A 23600-nucleotide genomic window follows, 5' to 3' on the forward strand; every position below is an offset into this window, starting at 1 on the left:
CATCATTGTTCAACAGTAATAATGGAAAAAATTAATAACAACATGGCAGCCAAAGCAAGAAAAACAACACGGCAACAATTATAACAAATTAACAATTAAGTAGCAAAAACTATCAGCTAGAAGAAGAACAATTAGGCAAATAAATCAACAACTACATAGCAAAAATTTAATAACACTTAACAAGACAACAATTAAGTAATTAACTACTTAACAAATTAACAAATAACACAGCAAGAACTGAATAAAAAAGAACATGTATTTACTTTTGAAAGTACTCAAAATTTTTTTTTAAAATTAGTTTGTACTTATTAAAATTAAAAAATTTAATAAAATTTTATACATTAATAAATATTAAAATTCTTTGTCTTATATTTATATCTATTATAATGTACGAATAAATATCATATTTATTCTTGTATTTGTCTATTATGATTTTTTTTAGAATTTAAAAACTATTTTACCAACTATAATTATTATTATTTATGCTTATTAAAAGATGCTCATACCTGGATCTCGGACAACCCAACCCAAACTCAAATCTAGTAGCGCCTATATTATGGATTAGACTATTTCTTCACAACTCGACCCAACAGCGATGAGACCCATTCATACTCAACTCTGCTCCTTGTAAGGCTTTATTGACAAAGTAGATAGGTTATTACCCGTTCTCATCTTCTCAGATCAGGATAGAAGCTATAGCTCGGGTTGCCACTGCCAAATAGAGAACTACCTCTTCCCCCGCAATAGGTCGGGTGAGTATAAGGGGTTGGCCCATAAATGCTTCAAAACCTTGAAAGGCTTGTTCACATTCTTGGGTCCATTCAAATTGACTCTCCTTTTTGAGTATTCAGTATAATACCAGAGATTTCAACGCTGATACTGCCAAGAACCTGGATAGTACTGCCAATCTTTCATTTAGTTGTTGGACTTCTTTTAGACAAGTCAGGCTCTTCATCTCTAGTATGGCTACGCACTTGTCCAGGTTAGCTCTATGCCTCTTTGAGTGAGCATAAAAGCCTCTACTGCGAAGGTGCATTTGAAGGGGTTTAATCTCATCTCATGCTTCGTTATCGTGGAGAATACCTCAGAGAGGTCAGACAAGAGGGCTAAATCGTCCTTAGTTTTGACAAGCATGTCGTCCACATATACTTCCATGAGTTTTTCTAAGTTGGGGGAAAATACCTTATTCATTAGTCGCTGGTATATAGCTCCGGCATTCTTTAATCCAAAAGGCATTACTACATAATAATAGTTAGTCTTTGGAGTGATAAAAGAGATATTTTCTTGGTCCGGCTTATACATTGGAATTTGGTTATATCCCGAGTATGCATCCATGAAAGACAAATACCAATAACCTGAGGCCGAGTCAACCAGAGCATCGATGCTCGGGAGAGGATATGGATCCTTAGGGCAAGCCTTGTTGAGGTCAGTGTAGTCGACACACATCCTCCACTTTCCATTATGCTTCTTTACCAGAACCACGTTAGCCAGCCACAATGGATACTTTACCTCTCTTATGAATCAAGCTTCCAATAACGCTTGCTTTTATTCTTCCACAACCTGTGTCCTTTCGGGCCTAAGTTTTCGACGTTTTTGCTGAATAGGTCTGTTACCTGGGTAAATAGAGAACTTATGAGACATCAAGTCGGGATCTATACCAGGCATGTCAGAGAATTTCCAGGCGAAGAGGTCAAAATTTCTTCGTAGTAGGTCAACGAGCTGTACTTCCAGACCTTCTTATAGGGCCCCTGTACTCGTTGTTTTTTCAATATGAGTTCCGATTTGCACTTCTACCTTTCTTCCAGATTGGAGGCATAGTTCTTCCCGAGTTCGAACACCATCGAGTTTAATAGTGTTGACTTCTTTTCCACTGGGTTGCCTTTTAGATTAAGGCTTTCGTTGTAACACTTTTGTGCCAAATTTTGATCTCCCTTTATGGTGGAAATTCCTTCTACAGTAGAAAACTTCATACACAAGTGAGATATAGAGATGACTGATGCTAGTTGATTTAAAGTGGTCTGATCTATCAGGGCATTGTAAGCCAACATGCCATCGAACACAATATAATTGATGCTTAACATTCTTGACCTCGTGCCCTTCCCAAAGGTGGTGTACAGGGAGATAAATCCGAGAGATTAGATTGGCGTGTCCCCCAGCCCGAAGAGAATATCTGGGTACACCTTCAGATCTTTTCCTTCTAGCCCAAGTTTGTCGAAGGTGGGCTTAAATAGTATATCCACCGAACTCCCTTGATTCATTAGATTTTTGTGAAAATTTTTGTATTGGCAAGGACTATTGTTATTACCACAGGGTCATCGTGGCCAGGTGTTACTCCTTGAGCATCTTCTTTGGTGAGTGAGATGGTTGGTAAGTTGGGAATTCAGTTATCTTTCCCGACTTGGTATACCTCTTTAAGATTCCTTTTTCGTGAGAATTTTGAGATTCATCCTCCCACAAACCCTCTGTTAATCATGTGTATGTGCTGTTCAAAAGTTTGTGGGGGACGTTCTTGTTGACCTCCATCTTCATCTCTCTTCCTTTTCCTTTGATCGTCCAACCTCTCATCCAAATACCTATCTAGCCGACCTTCGCTGGCCAGCTTTTCGATGACATTCTTTAAATCATAGCAATCGTTGGTAGAATGCACGTAAAGCTTGTAGTACTCGTAGTATTCTGTCAGACTTCCTACCTTTTTTTGTTTGATGGGGCGAAGAGGTGAAAGCTTCTCAGTATGGCATATCTCCCTGTAGACATCTACAAGAGAGACTCGAAGTGGATCGTAATTATGAGACCTTCGAGATTTTTTTGGCTTATATTCCTCCTTTTTCTTAGCTTCTTTCTCTTTTTCCCGAGGTGAGTAGGGCAGGCTGGGCCTCGGGAGAGGCTCTCTTAGTCGAAAATTTTTCTCTATGTTGATATACTTCTCTGCTCGCTCTTATACTTCGTACAAGTAAGTCGCGTGTCGCTTAGATATGGATCGAGAGAACGACCCTTCTTTAAGGCCATTAACTAATCCCATTATCACTACATCAGTAGGCAAGTTTTGTATTTCCAAGCAGGCTTTATTGAATCTTTTCATATAGTCTCAGAGTGTTTCTCCGACTTCTTGTTTGATCTATATCCTTAGTAAACTTGGAGCATGTTTACTTTATCTTTCAGAATTGAAAATCTGGTAACGAACTTCCTTGCCAGGTCATCAAAGCAAGTTACCGACCTGGGAGGTAAGTTATCAAACCACTTCATTATGGCTTTGGTCAAAGTTGTTAAGAATGCTTTGCAACGAGTTGCATCAGAGGCATCAGAGGCATCAGTTAGGTACATCCAACTATTGAAATTGGTGAGGTGGTGCCTCGGATCGGTCGTTCCATCACATAGATCCATATCGAGGGTTTAAATTTTGGGAACCCTAGCACGCATGATCTCTTCAACAAACGGATCTTCTCCTCCCAAAGGGCTTTCTTCTCGATCTACACGATTGTTCCATCTTCGGAGGTCGGCTTCCAACCTCAAGAGCTTTTCCTCTAGCTCCTTTCGTCGTCGTACATCCCTTCATAATTCCCATTCTATTTCTCGTTGTCGCTTAGCTTCTAGTTCAAGTTGTTCTAGTCGCCCACAGTGACCGTAAACTAATTCCAGTATTTCCGTTAGATGGGGAGGTTTTTCATCTTAGGGTGGGTGGACCTCTGAATGGATCCGTCGTGGTTGAGGGTTTCTTGACGTTCCTTTCCCATGGGGCATTTGTTCTTTCTCGAGGTGGAGGTAATGCTAGTGTTAAGTCATCGTGGTGGTTTTCTGGTTCTAACGCAAATGCCGTGTGGCCTCTTCGTATTGATTGTCCACCATATGCGGATGTAACCTTCCAGATCCCTGAAAACGGCGCCAATGTTCCGAAAGTTATCTGAAACGGTGATTTGGGCCTGAACGTGAGGTCCAGACTCCTTATGAGGCAGCATCAGACTTGTTTTAGTGCCGAGGTGCCGCCATCTGAGTTCCTTGTGAGGAGGTGGGGAGTGGTACCTGCAAGAGACTTTGATGTTTAAGTCAGTAAGGGTTTTAAGCAAATCTTTTAGTAGATTGAAACTTGAATATACCTAAGGGGTGTTAATATATTTATAGTAGAATAGATAACCACCTTTTTGGAGTAGTTTCACCTTTGTTGGTGGACAATCGTTCCATTTATCTTGAGAGTTTGTTGGATCTATATTTTAGATAAGATAGAGATATCAGGAGAGATTTAAGAAGGTAGTTACTCATTCAGATAAATAAGGTTGAACCTTCTTGTCATGTTCGGCCTCTTCAAAAGTTGGACAAGGAGAAGAAGTCATCATTATTGGATGGGCTTTTTATTCTTATTGGATCTAACTTTGTTTTTGAATAAGAGTATCAAGAACAAGTGATCAGCTAAATGATTTGTTATGCTTACTGGTTAGCCAAATAGGTTTAGGCTCACCAAATGTGCGCCCCAAAAAGTATAGGAAAGCTCCAACACAAGACTATCCAACTAGAATTGAGAAACCACGAGGTCCAAAAACTATAGCACTCTCTCAAAACCCATTTATGAGTACTCTGTTTTTTCTTATGTTTTTGTTTTTGTTTTCTTTTTTTCCTTTTTTGTGTGCGCAAACCTTTTTCACCTAACCGTACATGTCGCATGGTATGTTAACTTGTTAAGGTACATAGGTTGACCAATTATCATCACCAATTTTCCGGTGGAGGCATTTTCAATCACTTTTCTCCTTTAAAATACTTATTCCAATTCTATTATAATATTCAAAACATGGTCGTTGAAAATTGAAAGTAAAACCAACAATTTGTGTGTCTCATTTTTACTTTATTCTTATATCACTTGTTGGATCAAAGACTTGTTACTAAACAAGAATATATAGTTGTTAATAGACCATCTTTTTAGTATTTGAGTGGGTCTCTTCTACAAAAATGTCAAGGATGTTGAAATGATCAAGAGAAAAGAAAAACTGTAATGTCATATTGTCGTCCTTGAAATTTATAATAGTCTCTTTCGTTGAATTTTCTTTTTTTACTTTAGATTGTGGAAATTTTTTTTTTAAAACAAACTTAGAATTGTTAAGATTTTTATTATAGAACGATTTAAGTTGGCAATGGTTTAATTATACAAATTTGTCATCTTTTTATAAACTTATTATCAAATTGACATTTTTTTCAAACTATTTATCTTCATCTCACTGTTTTGCTACGTTGTCGTCCTTTTTTCCTGTGTTTTTTGCGTGGTAAAAAACAATGTCACCGTGGCAGAAATAATAGTATATAATAAATAATTTAAAAATTAACAATAAATTTACAAAAGGTGGAGATTGTTATATAAAAGCTGTCTTTGATAGTTATATAATAATAATCTACTTGACAATTAGCTAAAAACATTGTTTAAAATCCTCATAAGCCGAACTCAATTTAGTTAAAAAAAATCATTCCAAGTAATTTGGGAATGAATGAACCGTGTATAACCGAATCAGGATAATGGTCAAACATTTCTTTAATCTTTCTCTATTTCATTTTTGTTTAAACTTTAAACTTAGAATTACTAAATTCTTAATTTTCCTAATAACTATTGTAATTTTTCTTTCCAAAAAAAAGTATAAAATTGCTGCAGATTTATGAATAATGTTTTGATAAAGTAATTAGTTCTTAGTCAATACATGATTTATGAATCAACTATCCAGTTTCCAATTTCTAGGACCCATCATCTTAATTAATAAATAATAATAATGCAAGGTTAGGCTTAGAAATTTCCATCATGAGTCAACAAAGTCGGTGCAGTTCTTGAGATGAATAGAACCATTTATATTCTTTCAGGAACACAACATACGCTTTCATCTTTGTGTTTAGAAAAGTCAGCAACTTCGGCAACTGTCTCAAGATGCCAAAGCAGAAATTAATCATCATTCATATATATACATGTATTGGTACATAGAATTAGTAGCACATTTTAATTTAATACATGAACTTCAATTCTTGTTCTTCTTGCTTTGTAAAATACATATACGTAGGAATAAATCATTACAATGTCTATTTTATTCTTCCACGATATATGACTGTATGTCATATCTAGTAACGTTATCATTTTTGGTAATACAATTAATTTAGAGTAATAAAATAAAATAATCACTTCTAAGTTCTAAAATAGATTATGTATCATACACCAAGTTCAAGCTTAAATTTAATGTGAACTCAACCACCCTTTTCATACCTATGTTCCTATTTATACTTTTTTTTCCCAACCGTTTTCAGTGACAATTGAGTCTTCTCCACACTCCACATTGCCACTACACTTTCAATAAGATTTGATTATTATGTCTCAACCATCAAATGCAAAACATTGTTGTTTCTCTGGTTTGTTACACACCCTTCTTTGTGATGGAAATGGAAACTTTTCTGATCAAATCATAGAATCATATGAAACACAAAAAGTGCATCCAAAAAATAAGAGTGCAATGGCTAATGCAGCTTCTACACCAGGAGTGATAGCAAGGTTGATGGGGTTAGATTCAATGCCAAGTAATTCCAACTTGGAATTTAAAAAAACCATCCCAGATTCTGAATTTGTGGATTACATGTTGGAGTTTGATAATGCAAGCCAATCCAACCATCGCCAAGCGAAAATCTCCGCTTCATTCAGGGAGGTTTCTGAATTATTTCGGCACAAGAACCGCCGTGAAGTTCTTGTGCTGTGTTGGGATAGTGGAAGAGGAGATAGTAATGATGAAAAGAAGAGCAGAAAATTTTGCAAGCTGAAAAATGAGCCTAGAATTGTAAAAAATGGTTGTTCTTCAAAGGTTAGAAGAAGTTACAAAGATGCTAATTGCTTTTACAGAAAGAGTGATTGTGGGTCATGGTCAAGCACTAAATTGAAAAAATAAGCAGATTGAAGAACTCTTTGAATTAAAGCAAATGAAAAATATGAGAAAGCAATGGTCACAAAAGAAGATAGAGAGTGAATATAGCCCAGTTTCAATCCTAGACATCAATGACTATAAATACCTCTATGGACCTGATTTTCTAGGTATGTTTAAAATTAAATCTGTTTTTGTAGTTCTGATTTGATTGACATTTCCTCTGCTTTTGTAATTGATTTGTGTTAGTATGGATTCAGGGTTTATTATATGTTGTTTAGGTAATTTAGATTTAGATTTAGATGTAAGTGATAATTTTTTATTTTTGTCTAGATTTGTGGCGAATTCAAGTTTTATTTATTTACATATATAAAAAAATTTGAACACCTATATTATCGTATTTTGTGTCATAACGCATTTTATCATTCTTAAATTTTAGTAATATTCTTATTTTAAATATTTATTTTACCATTAATTCAATAAAAAAATGCTATTCTGATCTAAAAAATTATAGTTCGTCAACTTGTTTGTGATAAAAATTAATTATGGATATTTTAAAAACTAAAAAAGCAAAATAAAAAAAAACCCTTTACTTCCTTGATAAAATAAGTTGAAGTTGCCCTAAATCCAAATAGCATTTCTTTTGAATAAAATAGCTGTCTATAAGTACTTTATTTAAGGATTTAAACATAATATTTTCTAAATCGTTTAGAAGTGATTTGTTCATTAGAATTTCATATGGTTTTGCAAAACCCTCCCTTCCAAAACAATACTTCAAATTTTATTGCCGTTTACATTATTCCATGTTACTCAAACAAATAATAATTTTGTAGATTATTCAAACTCCTTAATGTCACCAACAATGTGGGAATCTTTAGAGAAAAAGTTGCTGGCTGATGAAATTGAAGATAGAGCAATGAAGAACAAAGGCTATTCCTCAGAATTAGAGATGAAGATTTGCAACTTATTGAAAATGATATGAAAAGACTTACATTTCACACAAAAGGATATATGTGAGACTGAAAGGTTTGAGGAGATTTGTTTGGTGTATGAGCATCACATTTTTAACTCTCTGCTGCATGAAATTGTGAATGAACTTGTAGAAACATTCTAGTTTAGAATTATAATCAGTTGATGTGTAACAGTAATAGATAATTTAATTACTTTAACATGATAGGACTACGCTTTAGAGTTTAAGGTTTAGGGTTTTACTCATAACAGTTCTCTGTTTTTATTTTATTCTTATTACCTTAAACTGAATTAAACCACACATTTAAACTTTGGCATCACTAGACTTTATCAGATGATACACTTGCGTATGGTGATGCCGTCCCCTAACAGAGCAACCGAAATTTGGACTCAAGAATCGGCGACGACTCATTTACTGCCCGCCGGGTCTATAAAATTTTGGAACCTTGTTTTCATGCATTGCAACAGAGCCTCCCCAGAGAGTGTTAATGTGTTAACATAGACAACTATCCCACTAACTTTCAAAAACTTCATTAGGCTCTCGTAGTAATCGATGAGCCAAAATTGATATACTCGTATATTAGTAAGTGCACCAAATTACTCTAAGTAATACCACAGCGAGTGAATATCATTCTCACGTGAATTACTGGATTAAATCAAGTAATGTCTAATTGAATCTCTAATTAGATCAATCAAACATTGGTAAGAGGATTGTGAATCTTGAAGTAAAAACAAAGAATAATGAACAATTGTGTTGAAGTTGAACGAGAGAAAGCTTATGGATTTAGAAAAGTAACTAATAAGTAAGATATTAAAGGCTTTGAAGATGTTTAACTTTTAGAAAAAGTAATGTTTATGTTTTTTTACTTTGACTTATGCAAAAATATTTTTACAGCAAATCATTTATAATCAAATTCCAATTCCTTGACAATTTAATTTCTCTTTAACTTAATTAATTGTCAATTTTTTGGTCAACTAATTAAGAGGAGAGGTTAAGCACAGTTTCGATTTAAAGCTACACAACTTTCAAAATATTATTCCTTGAAAATCATGAGAAAGAATTTTAAACTAATTTCGATATTAAATTTTTCAAAGTAATAACAGAATTCAAGATAAAATTAGAATATTTTTCAATACTTCTAACCATTGAAGATGAAGAACGAGACTTAATTTTGAAAAAGTAGAAAAACATGAATCAAAATAAAGAAAATACTTACATTATTAATCTATAAAATTAAACAGAGCTCTTAACATTTGACAAAAGAAGGTTTAGTTACTCATGGTAAAAAAGAAAATAACCTAAGACTAATGAGGTGATGGATGGATCCAGACATCCAGTTATTGTTGGATGATCCGTTGATGATTCCTCTCTTTGAACCTTGTTCACTTATTTATATTCTAACTTCCTAACTATTGAAATTCAAAAACTAATCCTATCTTCTTATCCCTAACTATTGAAATTAAAAAACTAATCCTATCTTCTTATCTTATCTTCGAAGGATAAGATAACAACTTATTCAAATTCAAAACAATAATTCAAATCAATTTAAACTAAATCTTAACAACCAAATTTTATCTTTCTAGAAAAAATTAATGCTAACTAATCATTTAAATCTTGAATTTTTAGTTGAATTTAGAGCTTCATGGGAGTGGACTATGATCTTGGCACTGGGCTTGATCTACTGACACTGGGTTTTGAGGAATTCTGGGCCACTGGAAGTTGAAAATTCACTTTGAAGCCAAACTTTGGGATTGAACGCTGGGCGCCCAGAATGTTGGAGTTGGGTGGTGCTAGGTGTCACCTCTGGAAGTTGGGCACCAGCCCATTTTGGGTCATTCTAGGCACAAAGGCGCCAGGCTTGGAAGACAAGGAGTTGGGCGTCCATGGCGCTGGGCTTGGGATCAAGGGCGTCGAGCTTGTAGCAAAGGCGTTGGGCTTGGAGGCCTGAAGTTGGGCACTTATTTATGGCGCTAGACTTGGCAGTTTGAAGCCTGGCGCTAGCCTTATGCTTCTTTTCTGGAAGTATATTTATATTTTTTATAATTTTTATTCTAATTTACTTAAACATGTCTTGAAAACACAATCATTCTAAAGCAACTCTAAAGATATGATTTGTCATAAAATTTTTTACTAAAAACATAATAATTTTGATTCAAACCTAAGAAAACTATTAAAAAAAAAATGTAAAAACAACTAAGGATACCTAGACATCGGTAATTTTAATAGTTAACTTTTGTCATCATTAACTTTCAAAAACTTTTTATATTTTTTGTCCAAAAAATTATTTTTTTTTCTTTATATATTGATAATTAGGATCAATGTAGAGTAAATATCTAATTCAATCCTTGTCTATTTTTTTAAAGGATTAGGCGATCCCTGTCCAAAAAAGGGGACATCTCGCCTCTAATAAAATTATTTTGGGACAAGACGATTTTCTATTAAAAAATCTATTAAATAATGACAAAAAATAATTTTGTGGGGTTTAAAACCCCAAAAAGTTCTATTATTGCACAATTGAAGTATTAGAGATAAAAGTTATAACTTATAACAATGTTGATAAAGAAGATGGTGGTAATAATGATAAAAATTGGTTCTATTATTGAAAAGAACTTTCTAAGGTTTAAAACTCTCACAAATTATAATGATATTAATTTCTATTACTATTCAATGAATTTTTTAACAAAAAAATCATATTATCCCAAAATAATTTTATAAAAAAAATGAAGATTCTCTTTATATAAAAAAAAAACAATTAAACAATCAATCCAACTAAAAAACACAAAAAAATAGACTTCACCTTTCCAAAACAAAAGAAGCTTAAAAACTCAGATAAGTTAGTTTAAAATACCACCAAAAACGAGATATTCATCATAAAATCCTTGAACTTATAGGAATATGATCTCATAATGCCCAAAGAAAAAGGTCTCCGACAAGCAGCAGAGTATCCAACACAATAAAACAACATAGATATCATTTCATTCATATTAGCTTAGATAACCAGAAATAATTTTGCATTAGTGCTTTGACTTGTAACTCTTGCACCAAATATATATATAAACCCCAAAAAGCATTATTTCATTTACTTGTCAGTTGTGACCACTCTTAATTCTTTCTTTTCTGAAAATATATATAGATCAAACAATATTATTATACTATATGATGAATATTCTTAATATTTCTGTGTTTTATTTACATCATAACTATTCAACAATATTTTTTTGTTAGCTATCGAAAGCTTAATACAATCTTCTTCTTTTATCTGGACTCAAAATAGATTATGTTAAAAAACAATGTAACAAATTTGACATAGAAAGAGTTACAACATTACTACTATAAGCATCACAAATTCACAACTTGTTAGTGAATCCAGTAAACCTAAGCTTATTTTCTTTATATTTCAGCTGAAGTCAACAATTTTTCAAATAACTTTCTTTTCTTCTTTTGTATTTGGGTCTTGCACAAGTATTTTGCAATTGAATGTAATCATCATTCGAGTTTATATCCACATTATGTGTCACCCTTCTGAGATTGACTTAAACAAATTGTTCATTACCTTGGGTTCTTGGGTAGCCGGGTTGTCGATGAATGGTGAAGCGTAGAGAGAGATCTCGGGCGAGTGCGGAGCGGGTACCGGCAATGTTGGGGAGCGAGCGGAGTGAGGAGGTGGCCACCTGCAAGGACACTCCGACGATCAAGTCAGAGTCTGTACTGGGGGTGGCAGAGTTAGGTCAGGATATGACGTACCTTGGGGGGAGAGCTGTCCTCTCCCCTTTTATAGCGTGTTGGGTGGGCCTAGTAGTGGCTTGGCCCATTGGTGGAAAGTTTGAGCTGTCACCTTCCACGTATGCGGGTCGTCCGTACTGGGGGGTCCGTACCTCGGGTACCGACCCCGGGGGTTCCGACCCGGCTAGGGGTGCGGTTGAGGTGGTCGATCTCTGGGTCGGTTATGGCTAACCGACCCGAAGGATCCGTTAGGGCTCCTTTGGGCTTGGGCGGGCGGTGCCCCGACCCGGCGGTTTCTTGGGCTGGACTGTCAGTCCGTAACAGTTCCCCCAACGCGTTAGCCTCGAGGTCCAAGACTCGTGGCTGGGCGCGTTCGTCGTGAGCTCTTCTTATTCCCGGTGGTTCGCGGGTGACGCTTTGCTTTTCTTTCTCGTTTGGTCACCTCGATTTTCGTGCCACTTCTTGGTTTTGGCGCTGAGCATTTAATGCCCGTCGCTTCGTTGTTTTGAAATTTTGGGTGAAATGGCAGTTATGCCCCTACCCTTTAGGTGCTCTTCCCCGGCGGTTACGCTTTTCTTGTCTTTCACTTTATTTCGTAACCCCCACTCCTCTCTTTTACTATTCCTCCTCTCTTCTTCGCAAGTTCTTCAGTGTTGCTGCCTCTTTTGTTCATAATGTTGTTGTTGCTTGAAGCATCTTGCTCTTTGCTTTCTCTGCAGTCTCCTGTTACTTCTGGTGAGTTTTCTGTTCGTTCTTCCCTTGTTTCAATTGTTGCTTTATTTCTGGCGCTTTTGCTTTGTTGCATGCTTGGATCTTTTGCATTTCTTGTTTGTTTTTCCTTTTTAGAGGGGGTGCCACTGGGTTTTTCTTTGGTTTCGTTCGCATTTCTGGATTTTCCCTGGGTTTTGCTTGTACTTTCTGGGTTTTTCCTGGGTTATTGCTTGCATTTCTGGGTTTAAGGGGAGATTCGTAGCTTTCCTTTTTCTCTCTTGTTTTAAGGGTTTCCGACTTTCCGTGTTGACTTTAGTGGTGCCCCCAATGTAGGTATGGACGATCGTCTTGCTTCTTCGAGCCAGGCCCAGCACCCCTTGGCCGACTTCGTCGACCACTATGCTTGGGTTTCTTCTGACGTGAAGGATACCCTTTCCAAGGTGACTAGGGAAGGTCTCCAGAAGTTGCGACAAGCTGGACTCTTGTTTGGGGGGTCCCGAGGAGGCGCTTTACCAGATCTATATCCCTGCTGCTCGTGAGCGCGTGTGCCATAAGAATTTGGCTTCCCCGACAGTTGATGATTGGCTGTGGGTTGACGAGCCCATGTTCACGACCTTAGGGCTTCGTCTGCTTTTTTCCCCTTTTATAATGGGCTTGCTGAATTACTGTGATGTTGCACCGTCGCAAGTTCATCCGAATAGCTGGGCCTCCATTCAGTGTTTTGAGATGGTCCGTGAGTTCCTCGAGCTTCCGATCTCAGTGAACGTCTTTCTTTACCTTTTTCTTCTTACGAACCCTTCTATCCAGGGGAAGGCTAAGAAGGGTTATATGTCTTTTAGGGTCCAACAGGGGCGTAGGATTTTTGGTCTCTTTGAGGACTCCTTTCACGGGTTTAAGTCTACCTTTTTTGAAGTTAGACCGGTAGAAAAGCATCATCCTTTTTGGCTCTCTGCTGAGGGAGCTCGTCTGATCCCGACCTATTGGAGCTTTGGTGCGGGATCTGATTATCTTATCAAAGTATCTTATGACTGTTTGAATAAGGAGGATCGTAGCATTGCTGACATTCTGCTGTCTATTTTTGGTGAAAAGAATCTTAATCCTCGCTTGTTAATGGGAGACCGGGAAGCCGGTCGGTTGTATGTTGGTGGGTTATCTCTTCCTTGCACTTTTGTGTTTTCCTTTTCTTATCTATTGACGTTTTTCCTTTCTCCTTTGTTCACAGTTTCCATGGCTGGCGGGAAGAAAACTTTAGCTGACTTGATGAGTCTCATCAAGGGAAATGAGGAGGGTGAAGGTGACTCTCCATCGAATCCTCCAGCGGGCCAAGGGCAGGTGGAGGTTCACCAGGGAGATGCTGTCTCTCCCAAGAAGGTTGAGGAGGTTTCTGCTGTGGGGGTGGAGATTTTTTAGGACGACTTTGGTGATGAAGAGCTGAGACTTGTGGGAAATGTTAAAAAGAGAAAGTGGAACGCCGGCAAGGCCCTTTCTGTTATGGAGAAGAACTTCGATGCCGGGGGCTTCATCGAGTCTCAATTGCTCCCCGGCACCGAGGAGTATTTCCATGAAGCCGACCTCTCCGGGCAAGCTAGGTGGATCTATCGAAGTCTCCTCCGTGCTGCTGCTATCGCCAAGAAGGTTGAACCTGTCTTGGGTAGCTATCACGCCCTGGAGGTGAAGCTTAGGAACTCTCAAAAGGATTTGACGGATTCACGGTCCCGGGAGGAGTCTCTAAAAACCAAGCTGTCTGACTGTGAGAAGAAGCTTGAGGAGGATGCTAAGGAGATCAATAGGCTGGTGGATCGGGACATGGCTTTAGTGAAGGATCTGAATGCCTCCCGTGGTGAGACTGCAGCCGTGAAGAAAAGGGTTGAAGAGCTGGAAGAGAAGTTGAAATTGTCTGAGATCAAGTTACCATCAACTCTCTCCTATGTAATTAGCTTTTAGCCTGCAGCCAAATGTTTCTCATTTAAGAATCTTCGGGTGTGCGATATATGTTCCCATTGCACCACTTTCTTGCACCAAAATGGGACCCCAAAGAAAATTGGGGATATATGTTAGATATGATTCTCCCTCTATAGTGAGGTATATTGAGATACAAACTGGAGATGTATTTAAAGCCCGATTTGTAAATTGTCATTTTGATGAATCAAAATTTCCAATATTAGAGGGAGAATAAACTTCCTAAAAAGGAACTTAATTGAAATGCATCATCCTTGATGCATTTAGATCCTCGATAAGGGTAATGTGAACTAGAAGTTCAAAAGATTATACATTTGCAAAGAATAGCAAATGAATTGTCTGATGCATTTTCTGATACAATGAGGATAACCAAATCTTATATACCAGCGAAAAATGTCCCAATTCGAATTGATGTCCTAGTCGAACAAGTGGCCACTGAAACAAATTCATGCCAGAAGCGTGGTAGATTGGTTATTTCCAAAGACAAAAATCTTCGAAAAAGAAAAGAGGTAAAGACTATTCTTGTTGAAAAAGATATAGTAAAGACACTTGCAGTTGTCCACAATTATGATATAGTTTTAACGGCAAAAGACGTTCAGGTACTTAAAAATTCTGAAAATGATGAGATCTCGATAAATTATGTCTTTATAAGAGAGAAATGGGACCGAAATAAGCAATTGTCAATGAAATATTTGCATATAATGTGGCATTAGATATCATGTATGAAAGTAAGGATCTTGAGCAAAAAACAGTCGAAGAATGTTGACAAAGAAATTATTGGCCGAAATGGGAAGAAGTTATGAAAGCTGAATTAGACTCACTTGCAAAACATGAAGTCTTTGGACCTGTAGTCCATACACCAGAAGATGTAAAACCTGTTGGATACAGGTGGGTATTTGTGAGAAAACGAAATGAGAAAAATGAAGTTGTACGCTACAAGGATCGACTTGTGGCACAAGATTTTTCACAAAGGCCCGGTATAGATTATGAAGAAACATATTCTCTTGTAGTGGATATAATAACATTGTGTTATTTGGTCAGTTTATCCGCATATCATAAACTACATATGCATTTAATGGATGTGGTAACAACCTACTTGTACGGATCATTAGATCGTGATATTTATATGAATGTCCCTGAAAGACTAAAGATATCTAAACCATCCAATAAATATTCGCAGGGGTTATACTCAATTAAATTGCAAAGATCTTTATATGGTCTAAAGCAATCTGGACGAATGTGGTATAATCGTCTTACTGAGTATATGGCCAAAAATAGATTCAAGAATGATAATATCTGTCCATGTGTTTTCATAAAGAAATCTGCATCTAAATTCATTATAATTATTGTGTACGTTGATAATTTAAATATCATTGGAATTCCAGAAGAGATTCTAACAATTATAAAACTCTAAAAGAATAGTTTGAGATGAAAGATCTTGGAAAGACTAAATTTTATCTCGGCTTGCAGATCGAGCATACAAAAAAGGGATCTTTATTCATCAAACAATATACACAGAAAAGATCTTGAAGAGATTTTATATGGATAAGTCACATACATTAAGTACCCCAATGATCGTAAGGTCTTTGGAAGTGGAAAAGGATCAATTCCGTCCTAAAAAAAATGAAAATAGCCTGGGTCTTGAAGTACCATATCTTAGTGTCATTAGAGCGCTAATGTACCTTGTTAATAATACACAATCTGACATATTATTTGCTGTAAACTTACTAACAAAGTATAGCTCCTCTCCAACCAGAAGACATTGGAATGGAAGCAAACAAATCTTTCGATATCTTCATGGAATGGTTGATATGGGATTGTTTTATCCATATGGATCCAAGTCACAACTAGTTGGCTATGTAGATGCAGGATAGACTCACACAAAGGGAGATCTCAAATAGGACACCTGTTCACATATGGTGGTATAGGTATATCATGGAGGTCCACGAAACAGACAATAGCAGCAACCTTCTCTAATCATGCTGAAATACTAGTGATACATGAAGCAAGTCGCGAGTGTTTTTGGCTCAGAAGTTTGATTCAATATATTCTGTTATCATGTGGACTAATTGATCATAAGATAACTCTAATTGTCCTGTTTGAAGATAATACAGTATGTATTGCTCATCTTAAAGGTGGATATATCAAAGATGATAGAACAAAACATATTTCTCCTAAATTCTTCGTCACTCATGACCTTCAAAATCAAGGAACAATTGATGTCTAACAGATCCGCTCAAGCGATAATCTGGAAGATTTATTTACAAAGTCACTTCTAAAATCCCCCTTTAAAAAATTGATACATCAGATTGGGATGCACCGATTTCGAGATATTAAATGATGTCGACAAAAGGAAAAGACTGTACTCTTTTTCCCTTGGTCAGTTTTTTTTCCATTGAATTTTTCTTGACAAAGTTTTTAACGAAGCAGTTCCCATTACAAAGGATTTTGTACTCTTTTTCCTTCACTAAAGTTTTTTTCCATTAGATTTTTCTTTAGTAAAGTTTGAATGAAACATCTAAGAAAGAATATTGTGATAAAAATGAGATGTGGATGCCCATTTACTATGGACAGCTCATATTCTCAAAAATGAAATACATTAAAGAAACATTAAAAAAATTTAAAAATATAAACATGTTATAAGTATAAATAAGAGGCTAAAACCTACACATATCAATAATAACAATCTTCTCTCTCTTTTCATATTACTAATACTATTCTTTCTCTTTTATATATAATAAATAAACTCATATTACTAATACTATTCTTTCTCTTTTATATATAATAAATAAACTTGTATCTTTTATTAATATTGGAGAATATTGATAATAGAATCTTTTATTTATACTTTTTTATTTTATATTTATTATATCTTCTTTATTTATTTTATAACATTACTCTTCTTTTTTTTTAACAAGTAACTTTAATTGAAAATCAAAGCCAGCCCCGACGCAACATGAACATGACAATTATTGTTAAGATTCTTGGGAGATAAACAGCCTCAAAGCAATTACTGGTTACAAGTGCTAAAAGAGAGCGAGTTCATTAAGTGTCATTTGCATTCTTGGGAGATAAACAGCCCAAAAACAACTGAAAAAGAATTGTTCCCAGAATACTATACAAACAAATAATAAACTAAGAACAATTTTACCGAGCTAACCCCTTGGGCCTATAATTAGCAGAATTGGAGATGTTACCAATATGTACAAAAAATAAAGTAGATATATATTTTTTTAAAGCAAACAGCTCAACACAATAGTAGTGGAGCGAGCAGAATGTCACAACTAAACACAATAAAGTAGATATGTTAATCAGTGAATCTTCTGATTCCTCTCCAACGTAACACAGATACGTCTCAGACAAGTCCCAGCACTCAAGGGCAATGCAGAAACTGCAAATATTCATATAACAGAAATCAGAAAGTAAGAAACTAGATTCTTGTAGCTCTCTATCAACTAAGTGCTTGTTTGAGTATCATTAAGTTGTTGAAAAAGATATATATATATATATATATATATATATATATATATATATATATTTTTAATGACAAAAGATTTTTTTATTTTTTAACGTATTTGATAAATTTTTAATAGTAAAAATAAAAATATTAGAAAAAAAAGATTTTTTTTAAAAGCTACAATTACATTTAAAAAAAAACTTTTTTACTTAAGTTAAAAATATAAATACTTATTTGGGTGCCATTAAGTTGATAGAAAAAAAATTTCAATAAAAAATATCTTTTTTTTATTTTTTAACGTGTTTAGCAAATTTCTAATAAAAGTAAAAATACTAAAAAAAAATCTTTTTTGAAAAGTTACCATTTACATCTTTTTTTAAAAAATCATTTTTCCGAAAAAAAATGTTTTCACATAATAAATAAATAAAAATATTTTTATATTGTTATACTCAAACATAATTGATAGATAAAAAGATCTTTTTGCATCAAATATTCAAATATAAAATTACTTTTACTTTTCTAAAAGATCTTTTAAAAAAAGATAACTCAAAAAAATATCTTTTCTTATAAACTCACCTAAACAAGCCCTAAATATAATGCTTGTTTGGGCGCCATTATTTTGTTAAAAAAAGATTTTTTTCAATGAAAAAAGATTTTTTTTTTATTTTTTAGTGTGTTTGGCAAATTTCTAGTAGTAAAAGTAAAAGCACTAGAAAAATTAAAAAAAAAAACTTTTTTGAGAAGCTGTAATTTACATCTTTTTTTAAAAGATCTTTTTTCCTTAAAAATAAGATGTTTTTCATGTAATAAATAAAAAAAGTACTTTTATATTGTTATACCCAAACATAATTAATAGATAAAAAGATCTTTTTGCATGAGATATCCAAACATAAAATTACTTTTACTTTTCCATAAGATCTTTTATAAAAAGATAACTCGAAAAAATATCTTTTCTTAGAAGCTCACCCAAACAAGCCCATAATTGATAGATAAAAAGATCTTTTTACATGAGATAAGGTCGTGGCCTACCTTTCAATCCGTACGTTAAGGGATTCCCTTGTGGAAATCTGACGTCGTGAGCTTAAACCTCAAGAATGAGTTCTTGCTCCTGAACCTATTGGTAAAGTGGCTTAACGCTCTTCTCCCGTAGCTCTCGCCATGTCAGAATGCATTTTGAATGTCTAGCTGATGTCTTTCTCTCTAGGTGCCAGCTGTCCTCGTGTAGAGTTAGAGCCTAACGCGTAAGACTCAACTGCCGAGGATGCTCCCTCTTGCGAAGGATACAGTGCCCTCGTGTGAACCTAGAGACACCAACCTAGCTCACGCTAAGTTGATGCCGGCACCTAAAATTATTTTTACTTATGTAAAAGATTTTTTAAAAAAGATCACTCGAAAAAATATCTTTTCTTAAGAACTCACCCAAAAAAGTCCTAACCTCGTAAACAAAATCAGCATACCAGATTTTAGGACACCAAACAAACTATTCAATGCAATTATGGTTATCTAGCCAACATACAACCATAGATCCATAATGCATTCAATATCTAGAACGATATCAAGTCTACGCAATAAGCTCAAAGAAGCATAATGAGCAAAATAGATTGTAGTCACTTTTTCACTCAAGAACTAAGAATGTAAACCAGCACATGAATCCCTTGCAACACAAACCTGATATAAGATCATCAACATATTCAACATCTATCTTTCCATGAGCAGATGGAAGATGGACAAAGGGCGAAAGGCAGAGGAAGACCTAAGAAGACCATCCATGAGGTGGTCAAACGAGATCTACATGTAAACGGTCTCTCTGTAGACATGATACATGACAGAGCACAATGGCGTCGCTTGATTCATGTAGCCGACCCCACTTAGTGGGACAAGGCTTTGTTGTTGTATCTTTCCATGAGCCATTGCACCAACCTGCATAACAGAAGCCTACAAGTTAGTTAATGCCCCTAACAGAATCACATAATTGTCTTTATTTTGGTGGACAGGACACTGAGATGAGCCTGTGACTGAGACATAGAGAGAGACACAAAGTTGTATTTTGGCAAGATCCAATGGCTAAACACTTTTCCGACAGTGGCCCAGCTAGGAGCAATCATGTCCACTTAAAATATTTTTCCTTGTCCTCCACTATCACAAAACTAGTTAGCACTAAAGTTTGTGTCCATGTCCCTATCTCTGTCTGTCGCTTTCATTTTGTTACCTAACACTGCCATAGGAAAATGTATATGAAAGCATTAAGCATACCACAAACACAAGGTTCTCATCATGATTGGCAGTGGCGACATAGTCATTAATTTGAACAGCCTTAGGTGAACTGACGGAAAGCCCTAAATAATAGAAAAGCTACATATAAGAATTTTTATAATATTGATGAAAATATCAGCGGTTTAGATAAAGAAACTCACCAATCTTACGAGAGTTAATGGGTAAGTGTTGAGTCACAGGATTTTCAATTAGGCGCAAAAGTTTTCCACGATTACCCTTTGATTTGATGCTGAACTTTTGCAGTAGCTCAGCTATAATTACAATTAAAGATTCAAAAAAATAAGAACAGATTAGGTACATGAATTTGATGATGAACCATGATAACAAATGAGGAACAGAATAACAGACTTATTGGATATAAGAAGCTCACCCATCATGTTGCAAAAGCTTTCCAGAGTCTTTGGTATCTGGGTGTTTGGTTCCACTCGGATAAGTATTCCTTCATCAGTTTTAATGAATACACCATGTACCCTACCGGCCATGCAAATCCTACTACCCATAATTTGAAGAAGGGCCTAAACATAATGTTTATAAAAGAAAGTTAAAAACAGAAAGAAATGAAAAAAAATAAAAGAATGGCTTCTTGATAAAAGGGAAGAAAAAAGACAATAAAACACCCTATTAGATTAGATTCAATTCAAATTAAAATGAATGCAGTAAAAAAGGTAAATATTCATAGAACAAAGGAACAATATTTATATCCAGCCAGGACAGAGGAATATGAACAGATCAACAACCAAAGCAAGGTTCTAGAGTTAGTCAATCACCCAATAGAGAGACAAAAGAGGGAGAATGGGGGTGGTTCTACTAACCTCATGCACAATATCAGGCCTATAATCATAAGGGTTCTTGTTTTTCCTTCGCAAGAAATTGGCATGCTTGTTTGGATTCAAAATCTGATACCTCTGGAAGAGTTCACAAAATAAAAATGAACTTAAATATAGCATGCAAATTACAAAGTATTAGTTTCGTTCGTAACACTACTAATTTGAAAAGGAAAACAGAACTGGAATTGAACTTGATAAGAAAAATGGAAGTAAATTAAACTAAGATTAGAAGAGAGGGACATAAATCTTTTCATTACAAGCCCAAATCAACTTTCAACTTTTTACATATTATAAAAATATATAAAAAGAATACCTTCCCAACATAAGCAGCAACCAGCGAGGCATTTTGAAGAACAAAATAGATTTCACCTTTTGATCCCTAGTAGCAAGGTGCTACAGGAATTCCTGCAAGCCCCATCATTGTAGTACCATCTTCTTCGGGCTCCATTGATTCATCACACTCCTGAAGCTTTGTCTATAAAAAAGAAAATCATACTTAAACTACTTATTATACCTTAGGATGTAAAAGCATAAATTAAGGCATAGGACATACTATAGCAAGACAGAAAATAGCAGATGCAAATGTAACTTGTAAAATTCTCACAAATTTAAAATACCCCATTTAAGGGAAAACCACCATTTTGGCACCCGAAAGAAAGAAAGAAAAGCACTTGTGACCCCTAAAAGATCATAAAAGTTTGACAAACTTCATAAATTATGACCTCTTTACCATTGACATTAGCAGGCATGTTATGTATTGACATGGCACTATGCACATTATCTCTAAATCAATTATTAAAACCCTAAATCATATTTGGTAAAGTTTGTGAAACTTTTATGATCTTTTAGGAGCCATGAATGTCTTTCTTTCTCTCGAGAGCTAGTTTGCCAGAACCAGAATCTCCCGAGTGCTAAAATAGTAGTTTATCCTATATTTAATGAAACTTTTCAAGGAAAGAACAGACACATTCCCCGAATAGAAAATAACTTCAGCCTTCACCTACGATAGGCCAGCCTGACCCACCCAATCGATGAGTCAGGTATTTGGGATGGGTGACAGCCAACTCTAGTCAGTGTTGATAGAGTAGAACATTGGGCCAGCTGTTTTAGGACAGCCACAGGCCTATATATCCTAAATGTTTAAAATTTTTCCTTTTGAATATGATTTATATTGGTACAAGTTAGCATCCAATATTCAAATTGAGTCCAAGCAGCAATGATACAATGTTACAATAACACATTATACATCAAAATATATTAACTTAAACACAAATTGAATTAGATATCAAATACAAATGTAAATGTCCAGAGCACAAAGGTTGGAATTGTGAGGGAGAAAATAACCTTTTTAATAAGACCCCCCTTGAGAGAAGGGTCTTCAAGGATCTTGTTACCATCTCTTGCTCTTCCTCCTCCCAACATTGGGTTTCAGTTTGTTTTTTATCCCTCTTATGCTTCAGCTTACTGTTTGCACAAGGAGTGAACATCGCTACAATGAATCAATAACATCCACCAATTAAGAATTATCTCTCCAACATCACACAATGCACATGCTTATTTTTCATTGAAAGGAGAAGAGCTTGTTACGATAGCTCAAGATTTAAATCAATAAATTAAAGAGAAAACACATTGACTTCTACAATTTGCCCAAAACATAATCAAGGTTATGTCCAAGTATCAACATGACAATACATGTATTTTCTTGGATGAAAAATATTTTGCATGCTAAACATCCAATTTGGATAGAACCTAGACACTGAGCAACAAGTCATGAGACAAGATGGCAGCAGGAAAGGCACCAACATGCAACCGTACCTAAAATAAAAGGTCTCAAGAAAGAGACATAACATAGAAAAAAGCCAAATTATGCTTACCTCCCTTGAGGTTTACTGGTATTACACTTAATTACCTCTAATGTTTAACCTACTTACCAAAACCCTCCTATAAATATTTTCAAAATGTCTAAATGACCTTTTTTCTTCCTATCAATCGTGCCCTCAAAATTAGAAGACCCAAATTTAGAACCAATTTTGATTTAACGGCACACTTCAACATCAACGCACAGCAAGATGTCAAAAATATTTTAAAAGAAAACAGAGAAAAAAAGGCTATCCAGAAAGCATGTCATCCTGGAGCCAGTCCAGATTCTTCAACATCATCCACTTATTCCCAATTGTACACAAACATGTCTACTGAACATGAAAACCCAGGACACCAGCATTTAACCATATATCCAGCTGAATCTGAATCCTTCAATAGAAAAGTTTCGTATTCGCAATCCAGGCACAGGCTATTAAAAGCAACTCTATTTCACAATATTTAGACTCACCAGATAGTTACAAATAAAGTCGGCTACGGGGAAGCAGTGGCCAGCAAGAGAGAAACACGGAAGCATCAGAGAAGAAAAACTAAGGATGTGTCATGTGTGTGACGTTCGCTTATTTATAAAGTATTTCGGTAAAAGTAATGCTAGAGAATTAATATACATTAATTTTTTAGGATTATTTTGTTTATTTTATATTTTAAATTATAAATTATGATTTTTATTAATTTAAAATTTATCTTCGTTAATATTGTCTAGAATTAGGGGTGACAAAGCAGACCGCCCCATTCTGTCACGCCCTGCCTAGGCCTGCACTATAAAATAAAGTAGATCTAGCTGCCCCGCCAATTAAGGTGAATTCAAAATACTAGCCCATCCCGCTTTAAGGTAGATTGGTGGGCCGGCAGACTAGCCCGCTTAACTCTTTTTTTTTTAAAAAAAAACTAAAATTTATTAAAATTAACTAAAAATAATTAAAAAATTAAATACA

At 35.2% G+C, this 23600-nt stretch overlaps 1 protein-coding gene and 1 long non-coding RNA gene across 2 annotated transcripts; both read right to left on the minus strand.

Annotated features, from left to right (window-relative positions):
- Positions 1 to 19585: 19585 nt before the first annotated feature.
- On the minus strand, positions 19586 to 20907 carry LOC114924650 (uncharacterized). The gene is made up of 4 exons (XM_072208093.1): positions 20773 to 20907; positions 20331 to 20475; positions 20101 to 20211; positions 19586 to 20022 (listed from the first exon to the last, which is right to left on the minus strand). Exons 1-4 carry the CDS (start codon positions 20905 to 20907, stop codon positions 19892 to 19894), a joined length of 522 nt encoding a protein of 173 aa, XP_072064194.1. The 3' UTR covers positions 19586 to 19891.
- A 201-nt stretch (positions 20908 to 21108) lies between these two features.
- LOC112739232 (uncharacterized) lies at positions 21109 to 23160 on the minus strand. The gene is made up of 3 exons (XR_003170173.3): positions 23117 to 23160; positions 22132 to 22276; positions 21109 to 21262 (listed from the first exon to the last, which is right to left on the minus strand). It is a non-coding gene; the product is annotated as an uncharacterized lncRNA (long non-coding RNA).
- Between the last annotated feature and the right edge of the window lie 440 nt (positions 23161 to 23600).

This window comes from Arachis hypogaea, chromosome 2, assembly GCF_003086295.3.
Source record: "Arachis hypogaea cultivar Tifrunner chromosome 2, arahy.Tifrunner.gnm2.J5K5, whole genome shotgun sequence".
Lineage (NCBI taxonomy): Eukaryota > Viridiplantae > Streptophyta > Magnoliopsida > Fabales > Fabaceae > Arachis > Arachis hypogaea.